Source organism: Botrytis fragariae (assembly GCF_013461495.1).
Source record: "Botrytis fragariae strain BVB16 chromosome Unknown tig00000101, whole genome shotgun sequence".
In the NCBI taxonomy this organism is placed as follows: domain Eukaryota; kingdom Fungi; phylum Ascomycota; class Leotiomycetes; order Helotiales; family Sclerotiniaceae; genus Botrytis; species Botrytis fragariae.
The window spans coordinates 281967-299442 of record NW_023500996.1 but is presented as its reverse complement, the minus strand read 5'-3'; the positions used below and the strand labels follow the sequence as shown (position 1 = coordinate 299442).

Here is a 17476-nt window from a genome sequence, read left to right as displayed (position 1 = left end):
ACCGCGCGCACCTCGAGTTATCGTGTCTAACTGTTAAGCTAGATTGTCGCTTTGTCAATACCACCATTTGACGAGGAGTGATGCGATATTTGCAGATATATTTATTAGGCGAACGAGGAAGGTTGTGCAGCTGGTGCAATTGTGACAAAGCCCATGGAAGCGAAAAGTGACCAACAATTAAATAAGAAATGAAACTTGAAAGGACGAAACCTTGCGCATACCATCCTATCTATTCTATCTGTAGTCTAAAATCCTTCTAGCTGTTCCAATTCCTGAAATATTAAACATTTTGAGAGTCAAAATAGACTCGACAACTGACAAGCAAACTCTATATTTAATCAGGCGCATAATTCCATACAAATCTCAGAAAACAATGGTCTATCCATAACAATAGGATTGGTACACTTGTAATGCAACTGGTTCAACTCCTCAATCGCATACCCTTCTTTTTCATCCCAAACATTGAGATTATCCACAGCAACGACTTTTCGCGCCACCAAACTCAACATATCTTCAATCAAATGACCAAAGGCTAAGACTTCCATCTTTTCGATCGCCTCTGCATGATCGTAGCCCTTTTGATATATTGTCGCAGCGCCGAAGTCTCCAAGGAGAGCATGACCGGAGTCATCGATCAAAATATTATGCGCGTACAAATCTCCATGGGTGATTCCTCTTTCATGGAGATGCTTACTCGCGGATGCGATAGAGATTAGAATCGCGCGGCATTTCTCGATCGAGAAGACAGTTTCTGGATGGAAAGCATCGCGCGTACAACTATCAAGAGTTGGCGGAAGACCCAAATTTGTATAGCGAGGAGGAATAAGCTCGAGTACTAATCCTCTCTTTTCTGGATGGCCATGAATCTTGCCGATTGGATCAATGAGATTCGGGTGACGACCTGCAGTGATGCATGCATTCATTTCGTCTGCTGGTACGCCATCACTGGTCACCTCGCCTTTGAATAATTTGACAGCGACATTCTTTTTGGCCGTAGACGATTTCCACACACCCTTTGAGATTATACCCGAAGCTCCTTCTCCCAGAAGGTGATCAATCTCCAAGTCTGACCAAGAAATATCATCTAATGTGGGATTGTCTTCATTTGATGGAGTGCAAGGGTTTCCAGAGAACGAAAGAAATGATAATTCGGGAAGACTGAACAACCAAGGGGGTAAACGAGCGATCTTGTTGGCCGACAGTCTCAGCAAGCCCAACTTCCGACAATGAGACATTTCGTCAGGGAGAGACGTTAAGTCATTTCCTGCCAGCATGCATTTTTGAAGTCTGTGACAATTTCCAATACTGTGTGGTAGAGATTCAATCTTATTATTGGTAAGGATCAGCCACCGTAACTTGCGTGGAAAGACTCCTTCGGAGATCGTAGTCATTCCATTGTTTTTGAAGGCAATCATTTCCAGGGAACGGCATTGAGCCAATTCTTTGGGGAATTGAATGAAATTGCAGTCGGAAAAGAAAGCAACCTTGAGTTTATGGAGTCGATGAATCCCTTTGGGAAGCGTTGAGAGAGGGTTATTAGATAGATCAAGAATCTCGAGCGTATCGTAGAGGTCCAAGATCTCTCGAGGGAACTCTGTGAGACCACATGATAACTTCAACCGTCTCGTTCCTTTGTATTTCCCTGCTCTAAGATCATCGAAAGATTGCATCATGGGCCTTGATGGATGCACAGTAATTGTACGTGGAAGAACTGCGTGTGCTGCGTGTGCAGTGTTGAGGATGAGGGTTTGTGGAAAGAAAGCAGGCTGGAAATCTCCCCGAGTATACTTCAAAATCACGGAAAATACATACTTCTTGGCTAACGATACAGCAAAAGTCCAAATGACACGAAGAAAGGGGTGAGATGAATCTGATGAAAAGCAAATGCTGACACCAAGCGTTTCGGATTATGTTGTTCCAGCTCCGAGTCACATGTAAGAGGCATAAGTAGTATCACTATCACCAATTTTAACAAGAATAAGGGCGTGAACTCAGCCAAAGTCTAATGAGTTCAAACGAAAGTGTTTCGTGAGAATCCAGTTTGATAACCCTCTAATAACGTCGGATCAAGAGCGTAAAAAGGTCCTATTTTCACCGGAGGCCCATCGCTTCTACCTTCCGTGTTCTAAAGCTTTCATCGCTTAAAGTTACCTAAACCCAAACTGTAACTTTCACGAATTCGAGCGCATTTATTTACAAGATCGACGACGCGACAACTTATCAGCCTTCTTCGTATTTTGGCTCATATCATCTGAAACTCGACTACCTTAACCTTCTGTTGTCAAAAGCCTCTTATCGTCATGGCATCACAAACAATGAATTCGTCAATGCAACCCACTGACGTTTATGGAGGAGGTAAATACTTTTTTAGCCAGCCACCTCAAAGGTCCATGGATATTTTACTAACAAAATCAATTAGATGAAGTATCAGCCATTGTAATTGACCCGGGATACTCAAGTATACGCGCCGGATTCGCAGGAGAAGATACCCCCAAATCATTCATCAACTCACATTATGGTGTTCGTGATGGAGAATCATTTTACGGCGACAATGCGATTCACAACCCCAGCGCGAACCTCGAAATCCGCAATCCAATGAACAAGGATGGAATTGTTGAAGACTGGGATACTGCGGAACAGTTATGGAAATATGCTATTACTTCGCGACTTACGAGTTTCAAGCAGGCAGATCCTAGAACCAACGGACTAAATGATCGACCAGAGGAGATGGAGGTTGATATGGATGTGGATGCACACGAGAAACCTTTGGAAGAACACCCACTTTTAATGACGGAAACCGCATGGAATACAGCTAAATCTCGCGAGAAGGCTATTGAAGTAGCTATGGAATCTTGGGGAAGCCCTGCCTTTTGGCTCGCGCGAAACAGCGTCCTCGCAGCGTTTGGAGGCGGCAAGGCGACAGCTTTGGTGGTCGATGTTGGAGCATCAAATGCATCAGTTATCGCCGTACACGATGGACTTGTACTCAAGAAATCAGTGCAAAGATCCCCTCTCGCTGGCAACTGGGTATCCTCCCAAATCCGCGCCATGTTCAACACCGTAGAACCCAAAGTCGAGCTCACTCCACATTTTATGATCTCATCCAAAACTCCCGTTGACGCTGGTGCCCCAGCCCAGGCTACCTACCGCAACTTCAAAATTCCGCCGACGCCCAGCTTCCGCGCTTTAGAAGAAGAGCGTGTTTTAACGGAATTCAAAGAATCGGTTGTGCAAGTTTGGAGCGGACCAAATCGTCTGAATGCTCCTACCGGACCCGGAACTTTAACTACTAATTTGGATTATGCGAAACAGCAACCAGGTCGGGTATTCGAGATGCCAGATGGTTCGAATCAGATGTGGGGTGTAGAGCGATTCAATGTTACAGAAGGCATGTGGGACGAAAAGGCTGCGCTACCTGTAGACAACGAGTCTGCTCCCACAAAAGGCCAAACCCTCCCCGAGATGATCAAGGCTTCTATTGCAGCGGTTGATATGGATCTACGGTCGCATTTGTTGCAGAACATTATCGTCACAGGTGGGAGCACACTACTTAACGGATTCACAGATCGTTTGAATAACGAATTGTCACTTTTATACCCGGGTGCTAGAATCAAGTTACAAGCTGCAGGTCTTACACAAGAGAGAAGATTTGGTTCGTGGATTGGAGGTAGTATCTTGGGAAGTTTGGGAACCTTCCATCAAATGTGGATTTCAAGGAAGGAATACGAGGAATTTGGTGCCAGTATTGTGGAGAAAAGGTGCAAATAAACACACTTTCTATTCCCACAATTATTGCAGAAAACCAAAAGTTATGCTTTAGATCTATGGTGGTATGGAATGAAAGTGGAAGGTAGGAATTGGACTGGCGTTGGGGGAGTTTCCAGTGCGCACTGATATTAAGATATAATACCTTCGATTCTAGAATATGTGCACAATGAAATTCATGACAAAGCTAAATCTCTTCCTCTAAGACTGTGCTTCAAAATTTTGCTCTACCATCCTCGCCATCTTACCCAAACATCAATAATCTCATCTTCTTTTCCTGTTCGACTCTCGTCTACAATTAGATACCATCCATATCCTGCCCCAGCAATACATGCGTGATTAGGCCAGACGCGAACTTTTTGACCAATGGAGAGTTCCGAGTCGTTTTTTCCCGGGTTAGTTAGTATTCCGTGTTCTTGCGAGATCCGAGAAATTTGCCACTATGGTTATTTTAGTTGTCGGCCACTCCACTGTTCAGTGAAAAGAGTATACTTACACCAGAATAACCTTCAGGACCCGTGTTTGGCAAGGCAAAAGAAGTGCGGTTCCATGGCGAGAGAATGCTCCAACCGGGATATGCCTTGCAAGGTTCACGACCAATAGCAAGGGAGCCAGCCGTGATAAGGGCTTCGGGGGAATCAGACGTGCCTCGAGGGGGGTAGAGTGAAGCGATTTCTGCGAGGATTGTGATAGCTACGGAAGACCACTTTGTGTGTGTCAATACATGATAAAGACAAATCTGAGAGTGGAACGGTCTTACGCTAAGTAAATCTTCTGGCAATGCATGGGTAGCTAACTGTTGCATATCAAGCATTGGATACACTCCAGCATGTATTTCAATCTCACAGCCCACATCACGAATGGCGCCCATGGTAGCCTTCAGAGCAGAGATCTCGTTTAATCCCTCGGAAGAAGTTGACGATAAGAGAAGGTTACGGATGGCACTAGAAGTTGGAGTCGCCCCTACAGAAAGCACGAGAGGCAATTTAGTAGCAGCTACCGAGTGAACCTCTTCAGATGTAATGAGGAGAGCTTCAAATTCTTGGCGAAGATAGTCAAGAGCTGCAGTTTGTGAGTTTGAGGAATAGGAGTGTCCAGCATGAGAATATAGTCCGTGAAGAATGCATACATTACGCTTGGCGAGGGTTATGACAGAGGAGATTAGTTGAGAGCACGTTTCTGTACCGGGGATGACACCAGCTCGGTGGCCTCCCATGTCTATTTTAATAAAAACGAGAGGCGGTATGTTTGTTTTCTCATGGATGGCAGCAACAGAGCGAAGTTGCGATGGGTGGTCGATCATGAGAGATACACCATTGGATCCAAGAGCTGTAGAAACTTTTGATAATCGGTCGACTACGCCTGAAGTAAGGGGAAAGCTATAAAGTATCTAGTCTTTGTAAATATACAATCCGATTATAGATGGAACAATGACCAACTCACATTGACAGCCCTTCCCTCACTCTTGTACTCGAGGAGTAGAGGGACGATGTTCTCTGCCTCTACAACTGTTGAAACGACGATGTTGGCTGGTCCAGGTCCATCTCCAATTTGTAATCTTGTCAATTCCGTTGTCTTCCATATTCGTCAGTATGAATATTGAATATGTATAATAACCATTGCAGTCCACGCATTGCTTCGTATTCGAAACAATGGGTAGATGTGTCAACCAGACACCACCCTCAAAGTAAGCTCAGTACTTCTGATATGAAATAAGATAAGGTGAACAAGAAGATGGGGGTTCATCAGGGGCAAGAACTCCCAAAAGAACGTGTACCTTATGTGTTTTGATATGGGCTCTCCAACCACACTTTAAAGAGGTTACAGTCTGAAGCATATCGGTACAGTTCTTCCTCAATTTCGATATATCAAGTACAACTGCAGGGCAAGGTACATCATGTAGCGATTTGCCCACATATTCCTTCACAAGTTCTTCTTTCGCAGCAGACGGGGTGAGAGATGTAGAGTCCATAATTGAATAGAACAGAAATGAAAGATGTGAATATAGGGTAGAACTGTGGCGAGTCCTATAATGGCTTGTCAAGATATCTATCAAATAATTATGATTCAGACATTTCTTCAGATGTCACTTGGCTTGTAGTGGGGCATATGAGCGGATAGAGAGTTTGTGTGGTGATAGGATATGATGCCATGCATCATGCATAACGATAAAGAATGTATTTCGTCGAGTGCCTGGATAGGAGGTATCTATCTATTCATCAATACTATTATCAATCCTTTCTTCTGTTCATACGATCTCTCACAACGCAATCAGAATGTTCTGGCGTCGTGAAGTGTTGTAAGGATGATATCGATGTTATATTGCAAGTCCAAATGTCTTCAACGTTGTTTCATCAATAAATCTACCCTTGTTTCCCCGCAGAGTGAATACGGTTCCGTGATTGGTTGCTCATCCATAAGTACTGTGTTATAGACAACGTTACACGCCAACTGTGCAATTCCGAGATATCATTCGAAATCCATTCCATCTCAACCAATGTGTAATTACTGTGGTTAGCTTCGACAACTTTTTCACGACACCCTCTCCCACAGAACTTTCACGTTACCCCAAAAACTAAAGGAGTATCCTTTTCAACAACAATTCCTTTCGCGCAAACGATACTTGTATGATCACGACCATTCCAGCACAACATCACTCTTGGGAGTGATCAGCCAAATCGCAAAGATGGCCGAATCCGAATCCGAACCCAAGGAATTTACTCAGTTTACTGAGATAGATTGGAAGCGCCAGGATGAACAAGACGCAAAGGCTCTGGAAAGTGTGTTGAGGGCGAGTGGTGAGAATGGCGAGATTAATTTTGGCGATGAACCTTTGGACCTGGGCGAGAAGGCAGATGATGCGCAGGATTTCGAGGATATCAGCGATGACGATTTACCAGAGGAGGAAGAAGCTTCTCTACCAAGCGCTGTCGATTTGCCCGCCTTGACCGACGATGCTGGCACGAGCCATGATACCGACGATCTATTCGGAGAAGGAAGAGATTCTTCGCCATTCGGGTTTGACGAACATATTGAAATACAAGATGGAGAATCACAAGCTGCAGAAACTACAGTTGAGGAATTACCTGATGCGCCTGCTGAAGAAGAAGATTTACTGGAGCTCAATTTTCCAGGTTACAATCAAGCTAGGTTGAACAACCAAGATCTATCGATTCCGGCTCCTGCAGAATCCGAATCAGATTTGGCCAAGCAGTTATTTCCAAGTCTCGAACCTGGTGTAATATTGAACTTCAATGAACTTTTACCTCCAAAGCTTGCACATTTTGTCCCAAAAACACCGCTGAAGCAACCTAAACCCTTAAATCCTACAAAAGTTAGCCTAGATCTCGCTCCCGACCAAGAAAAATCTTTCCGCAGCAATATAGGAACAGCGACAGGCGATAAGCGCAAACGCGTCGCCGAGGCGGAAGCTAAAGGGCTTGTTGCTATCATTGAAGAATCTGCCGATGAGGCAGAGAATGAGGAAACTTTCGATTTCGAAGAACCAGCGGAGGACGAGAAACTTGGCGGGGTGACTTGGGCGGATCTTCAGATGATTTGTGATGACTGGGATTCTAAGATCAATGCGATACCTATAGAGGCTCAACCGAAATCCTCAGTTGCTAAAGGAGAAGATGCTGCTTGGATTGAATTCATGTATTCAGGCAAGAACAAACCAAAGGCAGAAGAGAAGAACTATTTCAATACTCCTCAATTTGCTGTCCCGTCTTTTGATAATTTGCAAAAGGCCGTTGCGATATCGGCCAAGCGCCCTTTCTTAGATCTTAACGATCCAAGCCTCCTTATAGAAGAGCTCAAATTCACCTCGGTGGCTAATAAACGTCAACGCTTAGGTGGAAACTTCAGGGGAGGAAACAACATCATTTCTACGAAATTAAGGGAGCGCTTCAATATTTCAAACGACGAAGCTTACGATGCTCTCAAGGAGAATCATCAAAGTAAGGTCAGAGCAGCTATTGGAAACCTTACCGTTGAGCATAGTCTTCCTGCATTACGTCTTCAATGGCCATATTACAAGGTCAAACTATACACCAAGGAGGCCAGAGCTTTACACCGACCGACCCTCAGATTCAATAAATGGCTCAATCAGCCCGTCACATTCGACAAACCAGGCATGCGAAAGAAGAAGGAAGCTAGAACGATGTCTATTGCAGAAGTCTTCAAGGAATCAAAAGACCTTACGCTAGGTGACTTCTACTCCACTGCTACTTTGATTGAATATTCCGAGGAACAGCCTATAGTTCTTTCAAACTTCGGCATGGGTAACAAAATCATCAACTATTACCGACGTAAGGATGCGGAAGACCAGGATAGACCCTCTCCAGAGGACAAGATTGGCGACACCACTATTCTCCTGCCAGAGGATAAGTCTCCATTCGCAAATTTCGGTTTCGTGGATCCGGGCGAAACTGTTCGAGCTCTACACAATGAAATGTATCGCGCCCCAATATTCAAGCACCAACCTAAAAACACCGACTTCCTCTGTGTGCGCAGTACTACGGGAGTTCATGGTACAACATGGCACCTCCGCAATATAGATAATCTATTTGTTGCAGGCCAACAATTTCCGTCCATCAAAGTGCCGACCCCACACTCGAGGACTGTTACAAATGCTACCAAGAATCGGGTCAAGATGATTGCATTCAGAAAAATCAGACGTAGTAACACCAAGTCCCTGAGAATAGCCGAGCTTACTGCTCACATTCCCGATACGAATGACATGCAGAACAGAGCAAAATTGAAGGAGATTCTGGTCTACGATAAGAATGAAAAAGTTTGGCGTCCTGAGGAAGGTACTATCATTCCCGATGAAGCTGCTTTGCGATCCTTAGTCAAACCAGAGGATTGCTGCATGATTGATGCGATGCACGTTGGGTGTAGAAACCTCGCAGATGCTGGTCTTTCAGAATTGACTGAAAAAGAGGAAGGTGACGAAGCATTCGTCGACCGACCTATTGATTTCAAGCTTACCCCTTGGAACACCAGCAAAGCTTTCTTGGACGCAACTTCAGGCAAGGCAATGCTTGAGCTTCATGGTGATGGTGATCCGTCTGGATGTGGGCTTGCAATCAGTATGATACAAACCTCTATGAAGGGAGGTTACATCGGCGCCGTTCAAGGCCCGAATGCGACATCCGCAGCTGCTATAGCTGCAGAGAGAAAGGCAAATGGCGGACATACCTATAATGTCAAGAAGCAAGAAGAGCTTTATAACAACGCTATTCGTGATATTTGGGAGAAGCAAAAGTCGACTTTGTCAGATACCAACGAACACATCTCAAACGAATTGGAAGAAGTCGACGAAGATGAACGATTTCGCGTGGCACCAACTCCACACTCCATGGCCACCCCTGCAGCAGGCGATGATAATTATAGTCAAGTCAGCAGAGCCAGTAACACGGACAATCCCTCGGGAAAATTCATGCGGATTACTCGCAAGGTCAAAGTGGGCAATTATGGACAAACCGAAGAGCGAGTCGAAACGGTCAGAGACATGCGCGTTTGGAAGGAATATATCAAGCGCAAAAAGGTCATGGAGGCTGCCAATTCAGAGTAATGCTCACTAAGCTGCTTTATTTCTTTTGCTTTTCTTCTTCAAGACGATAGCTAACAGTGTATTTTCAGTGTTTATGCCATCACTCCTTCGGGTGATGCAGATCTTGACAGAGCTACACAGATGCAGTATGTACTCCCTTGTCCATTCGAAACTTCCATCAGTACCAAGAGGCCACAACTAACATTTTATCCACAGAGTACAAAAGGAACTCGACCGTCTCGAACGCAACAAGGATCGTCGCCACGCCCGCGAAAAGCAGAAGTCCAAACAATCCATGGCCAGTCAACAGCTTCTTAACCCTGGTTCTCCTGGCCCATCCGGAACTCCCGTTTCCAGCATTGAAAAGCCAACTGGCACTACGAGGAAGTGTGCAAATTGTGGTCAGACGGGCCACATCAAGACGAACAAAAAGTACTGCCCCCAATGCCAATTAATCAGCCCCTTTCTCTTTCCAACCTAGGTTCTATCACAGGCTCCAGTTAGGAAGTGGTCACACTGAGACGAACCATTTTCCGCTCTGTTTCCTATATCAGTGGAAGTATCCAAGGGCCCATTTACATCTCCTTTTTCTGCTTTGCTCAATTTTGTGTCCCTTTCACCAAAATATCATCATTTGCTGACATACTATTTTTCCTAACCCTCAGACTCTGTCCCCTTTTGAATGGTACTATGAAACCTGAAGACGGTGCACCCAATCATGGTGGATTTGGTGCTATTCAAGCACCACCGGCTTTTGGTTAGCTTGTGGGACTAAACTGCGTTGGTGAGCAGAAGATCGATGTTCTCCGGGCCTCCGTTTTCTATTTACGCATCGTACCACCTTGGGCCCGCAACATACGAAGAATGTTCACGAGGAGCATCGCGCAAGGCTTTCTTATTTAGCACATCTACATTGCTTCACTTTTTTTATTCCCTTTGACGGCTATTGCAAGGGTTGGGGTTAATTTGATGAATTGGAGAAAGCCTAAGAGATCCTCTTGATGAATTGAAACAAGTACATGAACGATTACAGATCAAATGAAAATGGGCTTCTACTTCAACATACTTACTCGAAAACCTCGAACGGAAAACGTGGTGGAGGGACCGACAGGAAGACCTAGCCTTGTCGCGATTCTGGGATCTTATGGCGAGGGATGAAAATGCGAGGCATACAGTCTCTTGTTGTTGATATTTTTGGTACGATATTGGTCTGAAGACCGCTCACACCATTGCCGTTGCGATTGCCACTCAATTAGCAGAACTTGCTCCGTCAGAAAGGGATATTCAAGTTTACCTGATAGGCTATTGGGACAGGGCGGCGGATCTAGGCAGGGCGGTCAGCTGTACAAAGCTAAATGGCATGCGAGCCACAATACGATATGCATTAGAAGCAGAGGGTGGTTTTATATTTCTTTCTTTTATTCTTTCCTAACTGATTTTCTCTTCCGGTAACCGTAGGAGGAACATTGGTTGGGTTCTTTTAACATATTGGTCCCTGATTACTCTCGCGACCGGGTAATGATCGGCGTTTATTCAGGCTGGGTTATGTTAAGGAGTACGGAGTTTTCAAAATGGTGGTCAAATGGATCGGATCTGCATGGCGCAGTACAACATGGGAGGTAACTTTTGACAAGGACTTGGTTTATACGATTAATGGGAAGGAAGGGACAAAAACTTTATGCTTTTCTCGAGACTTGCCTTACGCATGTCGATTCTGCGAATGATACTGTTTGTGCCGATCTGCCGGTCGTGGCCCACGCGGCACGAGGGCATAATGGTATGTTATGCAGGGAAGAGCTGCACAATTTAAAACAGGCAGATGGCTACGCTACTTTATGTTAGATGAATACCATCAGAATTCAAAATTTTGATGAAACTTTACAATGCCTACGTGCGATTTGGTGCATTCATGAACTACCTACCTCTACCATATCGTAATTTAGGCAAGGTCAGAGGTAGTGTAAATTTCCGGAATGGAACATCTCAGATCGTTGTATTCACATGTAGGTAGTTGGAAAGAAAAGATGCTCGGAATCATTACTGATTTGTGTTTTTTTTTTTTTTTGGAGAGGGGAACACTTATACTTGATATACGTATTACCGCTCCGCTCGTCACAAGATGAGTTCTTCTGCGTTGAGCTTCGCTTGCAGTGTGCGGAATCTACACGTGGTGCGCTCTAATATTGTAGAGGGGAGGTGTGTTTCCACGCCGCAGTTGCAGAATTTAATTCTGAGGATATGGATCGTGGTGAAGAGAAAGAGGCATTAGTGTGTTTCTCTGCATTCATAAGCTGCTTGATAAATATGGAGGAGGGAAATTTGATTGGGTGTGCGGCGAGGGGATTTTACTGTGCCGTGGAGAAGGGTTGGATGATATGATATGATATAGTATGTGAGGGAAGAGGCTGGGCTCGTTTGTGGCTTGATTGGGTAGATACATAGTAGATGGTTACTTGTAGTATGTGAGGAGGGGTTGGGTAGAGGTGTAGATGTTGGGGTCGGGAGTGGGCAAAGGGAGGTTGGATGCGGGTTAGAATACATGATTATTGTTAGGAAGATGATGTTGAAGGAATGGGGTCTGCTTCCGGGTGCTGTGTGGCGATGGATGGTGTATTAGGTGATTGGCTTAGAGAAGCGAAGAGAAGGATTGATTTGCGTAGGAAGTATACGGATGCGATTTGTGACAACCCAATAAAGCTTTGGAGAAATGATATTGTGAGAACTGCAGTGACACGAGGCCAGATGACACCTACCAAAACAAATGCAATTTACACGTTGGTAGAATTACAGAAGCAGAGTGGCGCGGCATGCGGCGTAGAAAAGTTGATTCTGACGATGTCAAACCAACATCATCCTAAAGCAAATCCAAAGACGAAACGCAAAGTCAATTTCAATCTCAAGTTCCAACTCAGACGATAGAAGGTAAGAATCTATGGACTAGACTAACACGAAGAAAAGATTCGAGAATGTGTTATAAAAAGTGTGGATGATGCTTTGCTTCTGGAGATAAGGGCTTCCTCACCGAAAAGTTGGACAATGAGGTTGCCACATCTTCTCGTATTATCTGGGGTATGACTTGAAGGCTCCAGTAGTTTGGGAGCAACAAGACGATCCACAAATGCTCGTCCACATTTTCGCGTGGGCGGATCAAACTGATGATCAAGCAACTCATGAGTAGGGTTGAGTTCGTTCACAAAAACGTTAACGCTCGAAGGACATGACACGAAACGAAGTAGAAGATGATCGAATGAGAGAGCAGAGAGTTGTAAATTGCGAATAAACATGAAACAATGGCGGAAAATAGAAACGGTCGGGTCCTTACATAAGATTTTAGTTCCCGTAAGAAAGTATGGAGGGGGCCATGAGTTGATGCCGGATGAAGAAGGAGCAGTCTGCATGAGAGGCGTATCAAATTGACTTGAGGGGGTAAATATCTACCGCATTGTAGTGGGCAATGAAGGAACAAGGGTTTTAAAAAACTGTAAATGGGAACTCCTTTTGCCAAGATTGATACAAAAGAATCAGAGGGATGTTTATAAAGTATTGTTATACTTCATATAGAGTGATGGCAGGATGAAAGTTTCGTAATACTTGATCGTGCGAAGCTAACCGTAATACAAGAAACGGAAAATAGGAAATACACAATGGTATTCACCGGTTTTGTGGCACTCTCCGCCAATATTGATGTAGATACCCTGTCGATGGTTGGAGACCAAAGGAAGATGCATGGAGGCATCGGTACACATCTTCTCGGCCACTGGGCAAGCGGAAGAGACAACATGGTATTCGAAAATAGATTTTTCTAGTTGATAGCCAACTAAAAACCTTGATTATGAATGTCTGTTCACGGATGCCTTCACCCTAGCGATAGATTCTGATGCATACTGAGAAGAACAGATGAGAAGTTTAGATAGCATGTACCAATGTATGATCTTGATCTAACAAGATAGGCAACGCAGTGACTTTGCAAAAGGATACGAGATGAAATAGATGTATAGATATATAGTAAGAACTCCAGCTACTCATCAAACGGTACTTGATAAGGTTAGAAGCTTTTGAGTTCATACGATCTTTGTAGATGCCGAGAGTGAAGCTCATCAGACTTAGCAAATCTAATGAACCATCACGGTCTAGACTTTGCGCCGTGCGTACGTATGCAGCATGCGGCCACTCGATTGTGATACCGTCGACAGAAAAGAATAGACGACGAGGCGGCTCCACAGATTCAAGGCTGTTGCCGGACATGTAAGTGATCCGTGTATGTTGGCGCGCGGAAGATCCAGATATGCGCGAGGTGCGGCCCGTTTGGTTCTATTTTCTGACCCTTTCTGACCATGCTGGCTTCGTCGAGTGCAGTCTTCCGGAGTAGGATGTCGAAATAGAATCGCAGTCAGCATGTTTACTTACATTGTACTACATGGCTGTGAGATATTGATGTCTGATTTGATCTTTGCACTGCCATTATATTGGATCAAAGACATGATATACTCAGCCATTGCTGAGTTGTGAGTCTTAGTTTCCATGGGAAGCAAGCAACCGTCCAGTCAGTTGGTAGAATAAGCGCGCATGTTTGTGTGTGGTTGGGGTCAGGTAATCATCGATTGTTTCGTCGTTGGAAGTTTTATCGTTTTGGCTTTTTGAAGTGAACATGGTTTGTGGTATATTTAGAATATCTTGCATTAACCCTCGCTGACCGGATGGCTTGTTGTGTATTTCCCCAATTTGTACAACGAGCCGTCTGCCGTGCAGTACGGTACAGTGCATTCATTCCCCATTGAAGATGAACGGAATTTCAATGTCCCGGTGGTATCTCGTACTCTAGTGGCGAAGTTATTAAACAAATGAAACGAAAGAGGAAGAAAAAAGAAGCAATTAGAAATTTAAAGAATATATGAAAATAGTCGTTTTAGTAATTTGTTTCAATATAATGTGGGTGGTGTGTGTGTGTCTACATAGCATGTAATAAGGTTACGTTCATGTTCATGTTCATGTTCATGTTCATGTTCATGTTCCATGAATTTGGAAAATCATATGATGCCTATTAATGACTAGGTAGGTAAGAGGTAATATGTACGTTTATCTTCAACTTCATCTGTATGTTGATGCAGCGATATCCATGATTAATCGTATCTAGGTAATTGTTATCGTTAGGTCCTTGGCTATTAAACCTAGATGAAACTGAAATTGTCCGTTCCTATATGGATCGTATCTAAAGGTCGCCATTTTAGTCCTCCTACTGAGATGGATTATCGTCGTCATCCGGGATTCTCGGTCAAGGAAATGGATCATGGAGACCTTTCTGGGGAGTTCCTCGATCCATTCCACCAATCTAATGTGGCATGATAGGATTTTCCAAAGTCGTGATGTGATGATGTGTTATGATGGATCATGAAGGCAATAGCGAGGACGTGATAGGATCTGCAGTCCTACAAGATGGGTATGTTCCGACCCCGAGAAAGATTAATGTACTATCCGGATTCATATATTCCTCTCATATGGATATTCCCATGTTGGATCTGGTCAATTGCGTTCGCTGGCTTCTGATAATTAAACTTTCCTGTGAAGTTGCTGGTCAGGTGAGTAGGTATGATCCCATTCCCTTCCACCGACTAGTCCCCCATTTTTGAAATGTAGTTCGCGTTGATGTAAGCATGTACCGACTCTGACGAACGAGTGGAGGAAGGCATGAGATGAGGTACCTTGCAGAGATGATCTCTCAATGGCAAATGCACGTAAGACTTCATCCTACGGCAAACATCGCTTGGAAGCTCTCTATCAGGTAGCTTGAGGTCGTCATTTTGGTGTTAGACAATGATAGGCATTGGAGATTGACCGTGGGGTTACAAACCCCAACAGAGTTTCGATAAGCACATCAAAGAAACTGGATATTTGATGGTTCGATTCATCATTTCCATCCAGATCCCACATTCCAATATTTTGCATGTACGGCGAGAGGGGGAGGGAGTGGACAAGGGTGATCGGTACAAATCCTCAACTTAGTGGGATGGCCACGATAATTTCCAATTTACAGTTTACAGTTTACAAATAGGATCATTGAATTTGCCAGCCCTTGAATGAAGTTCTGATGATCCAAAGTAGTCTGAAGCTATGGTGAAGCCAAGATTGAATAGACTAGCTCACGCCTTGAAGATGTTACAAACGTTGCATTCATGCATCCATGTCGATGACATTAGAAGGATCAAATAGCATATTACAAACGTGCAACGGACAATGCAAGCGAGTAGCGAGTAGCAAGCAGTGAGCAGCAAGCAGCGCAAGCTCAAGCTGCAGTACCTGCGTTCCCGAGATGAATACAAGAATAGAAACCGCCCGATTAGGGTTCTCCGCACGAATGTATGTACGGAGTATCTATGCACGGGACACGCAAATGCCAGGTGGATGGTTGATATGCCGGGACTTTCACATATTGGTTATTGTGGATGTTTCTCTCTTTTCGCTTTTCACCATGAAAGGGAACAGCTCAAGTAGGAGCCCGTTGCTTAAAACATAACCAGATCCGCAAGGCACATGAAGGCACATCAATATTACTAGGTACCTAATACTCCGTACCTAGTAGTCAATTGAAATGCACCGACCTGATGCAACACCAAACAGACAGGTGCATGTTCAAGTGATCTAGCTGGCTTCCTCTCATCCTGGCTCCTGGTTGGTTACCTTTGGGAAGAGAAAGGCCAGTAATATTCCCTCAAGAAAGTTAATTTGCCCAGATTCTTTTGGAGATTAAAAGAGCTGCATTAGGATCTATTTATGGACATTTTCTTAGTGGTTGTACCGTCCCTTCATCTCTTGGCACCCTCTTTACATGGAAAAAGCTGATTGATCTTATGTTTCCAATGTGTCAGCATGTGAATCCTGGATACATCTTCAAGGATTAAGACATCGTTTAGGGCTTGTTCAACCAGTCGGAATTTAAAGATGATGCAAAGCTGTGCTTGCTCGGCCACTCATGACCAGCCGGGAATTTGGGAAACATCGTATTTTACACATGCTTCTCGGGCGCTTAGGAAGGACTTGAGAGAGGAGTGAGGAGAGCAATGTATGGAAAGGCGACCGAGAGCTCCCTGCTCATCTTCCCACTGCACAGTGCACGATTCATATCGACAGGGTGAAAGGAGGCTTGAGCTTAGCCTGAGAGGACAAACGACTGCGAGGTTGAGTACCGTGCCTACGTAGATAGGTAGGTATCCTTGCGGGTAAGTCATTGGTATCATCACGGTTGCACATGGAAGCAAAGGGTATCTCGGTTCGAAGTTGAATGAGGCTTGTCATATCTACGGTCATCAAGTATACTGCAGTATGGATGGATGGATTTGTCTTTGAATATGCTGGGTAGATAGGTAGTATGAGTTTCAAGGATCGGATTGGAATTGAATTATAAGATTATATTCACACACTCGGCTAGAAGATGTGTAATGAATTTCCTCTTCTGTTATAGTGTGCTGCTGTCTCTGGATTGTGTGTGTTGTGGATGTAGGTATAGATCTAGATACAGATGGATGGTACCTACTATCTCCGAATCTTGCATGAAGGAGGTTTAGGGACGTTTAGGGAGGGTAGAGAAGGGTAGGAGAGTTGAAATCTTATCGATCGCGAGTAGTGTGTGGTACCTACTGATTGATAGTGATATCGGGTACGTGTACCGTGTGCACATGTAGGTAATCAGCATCAGGTGTCAAGCATCAAATATCATCAATACCCTCAATACCTTCTTCAATGCCCTCAATAAGATAGAGAAATTCGAACCCCTCATTGACCAGGAAGGTGTTGAGCATTGATAACCAAATCTCGACATCCAAGTGTACCGTGGGAGGTAATTTCCGCGCCGCCCAAACATCGCACACTTTAACTCGTTTGAGTGATGGTAAGTTGTGCTTGAGTACCGTAGTGCATCAGATGTATGGGGATTCATTAATTCATTGCGAATTAGGACCAATCGAGAGCGCCCAAGAGACCTAGTATGAGTGAGCGGGCCCTTGATGAATCAATTCTCAGGCTTCTACGAGTAACACCTACCGTCTTGTGCATATGGGTAGGTTTTACTGAATGAGATATCAATACTGGACACATTAGACTATGGTATGATTATCTCGAGTTCTCCTTTCTGCCTCTGCCTCTACCTATAGACATTAGACA

At 44.3% G+C, this 17476-nt stretch overlaps 4 protein-coding genes across 4 annotated transcripts; 2 read left to right on the top strand and 2 right to left on the bottom strand.

Annotated features, from left to right (window-relative positions):
- Positions 1-338: 338 nt before the first annotated feature.
- On the bottom strand, positions 339-1670 carry Bfra_008720 (putative serine threonine protein kinase protein; the record flags this gene model as incomplete). The annotated part of the gene is made up of 1 exon (XM_037339077.1): positions 339-1670. One exon carries the CDS (start codon positions 1668-1670, stop codon positions 339-341), a length of 1332 nt encoding a protein of 443 aa, XP_037190643.1.
- A 630-nt stretch (positions 1671-2300) lies between these two features.
- Positions 2301-3768, top strand: Bfra_008719 (putative actin-related arp4 class protein; the record flags this gene model as incomplete). The annotated part of the gene is made up of 2 exons (XM_037339076.1): positions 2301-2355; positions 2420-3768. The coding sequence occupies 2 exons, from the start codon at positions 2301-2303 to the stop codon at positions 3766-3768; spliced, it is 1404 nt and encodes a 467-aa protein (XP_037190642.1).
- Positions 3769-3992: 224 nt separating this feature from the next.
- Positions 3993-5737, bottom strand: Bfra_008718 (putative alanine racemase domain protein; the record flags this gene model as incomplete). The annotated part of the gene is made up of 5 exons (XM_037339075.1): positions 3993-4205; positions 4262-4471; positions 4526-5155; positions 5209-5340; positions 5543-5737. 5 exons carry the CDS (start codon positions 5735-5737, stop codon positions 3993-3995), a joined length of 1380 nt encoding a protein of 459 aa, XP_037190641.1.
- A 714-nt stretch (positions 5738-6451) lies between these two features.
- Bfra_008717 (putative transcription factor tfiid complex 145 kda subunit protein) lies at positions 6452-10084 on the top strand (the record flags this gene model as incomplete). The annotated part of the gene is made up of 4 exons (XM_037339074.1): positions 6452-9339; positions 9412-9468; positions 9539-9754; positions 9988-10084. The coding sequence occupies 4 exons, from the start codon at positions 6452-6454 to the stop codon at positions 10082-10084; spliced, it is 3258 nt and encodes a 1085-aa protein (XP_037190640.1).
- Between the last annotated feature and the right edge of the window lie 7392 nt (positions 10085-17476).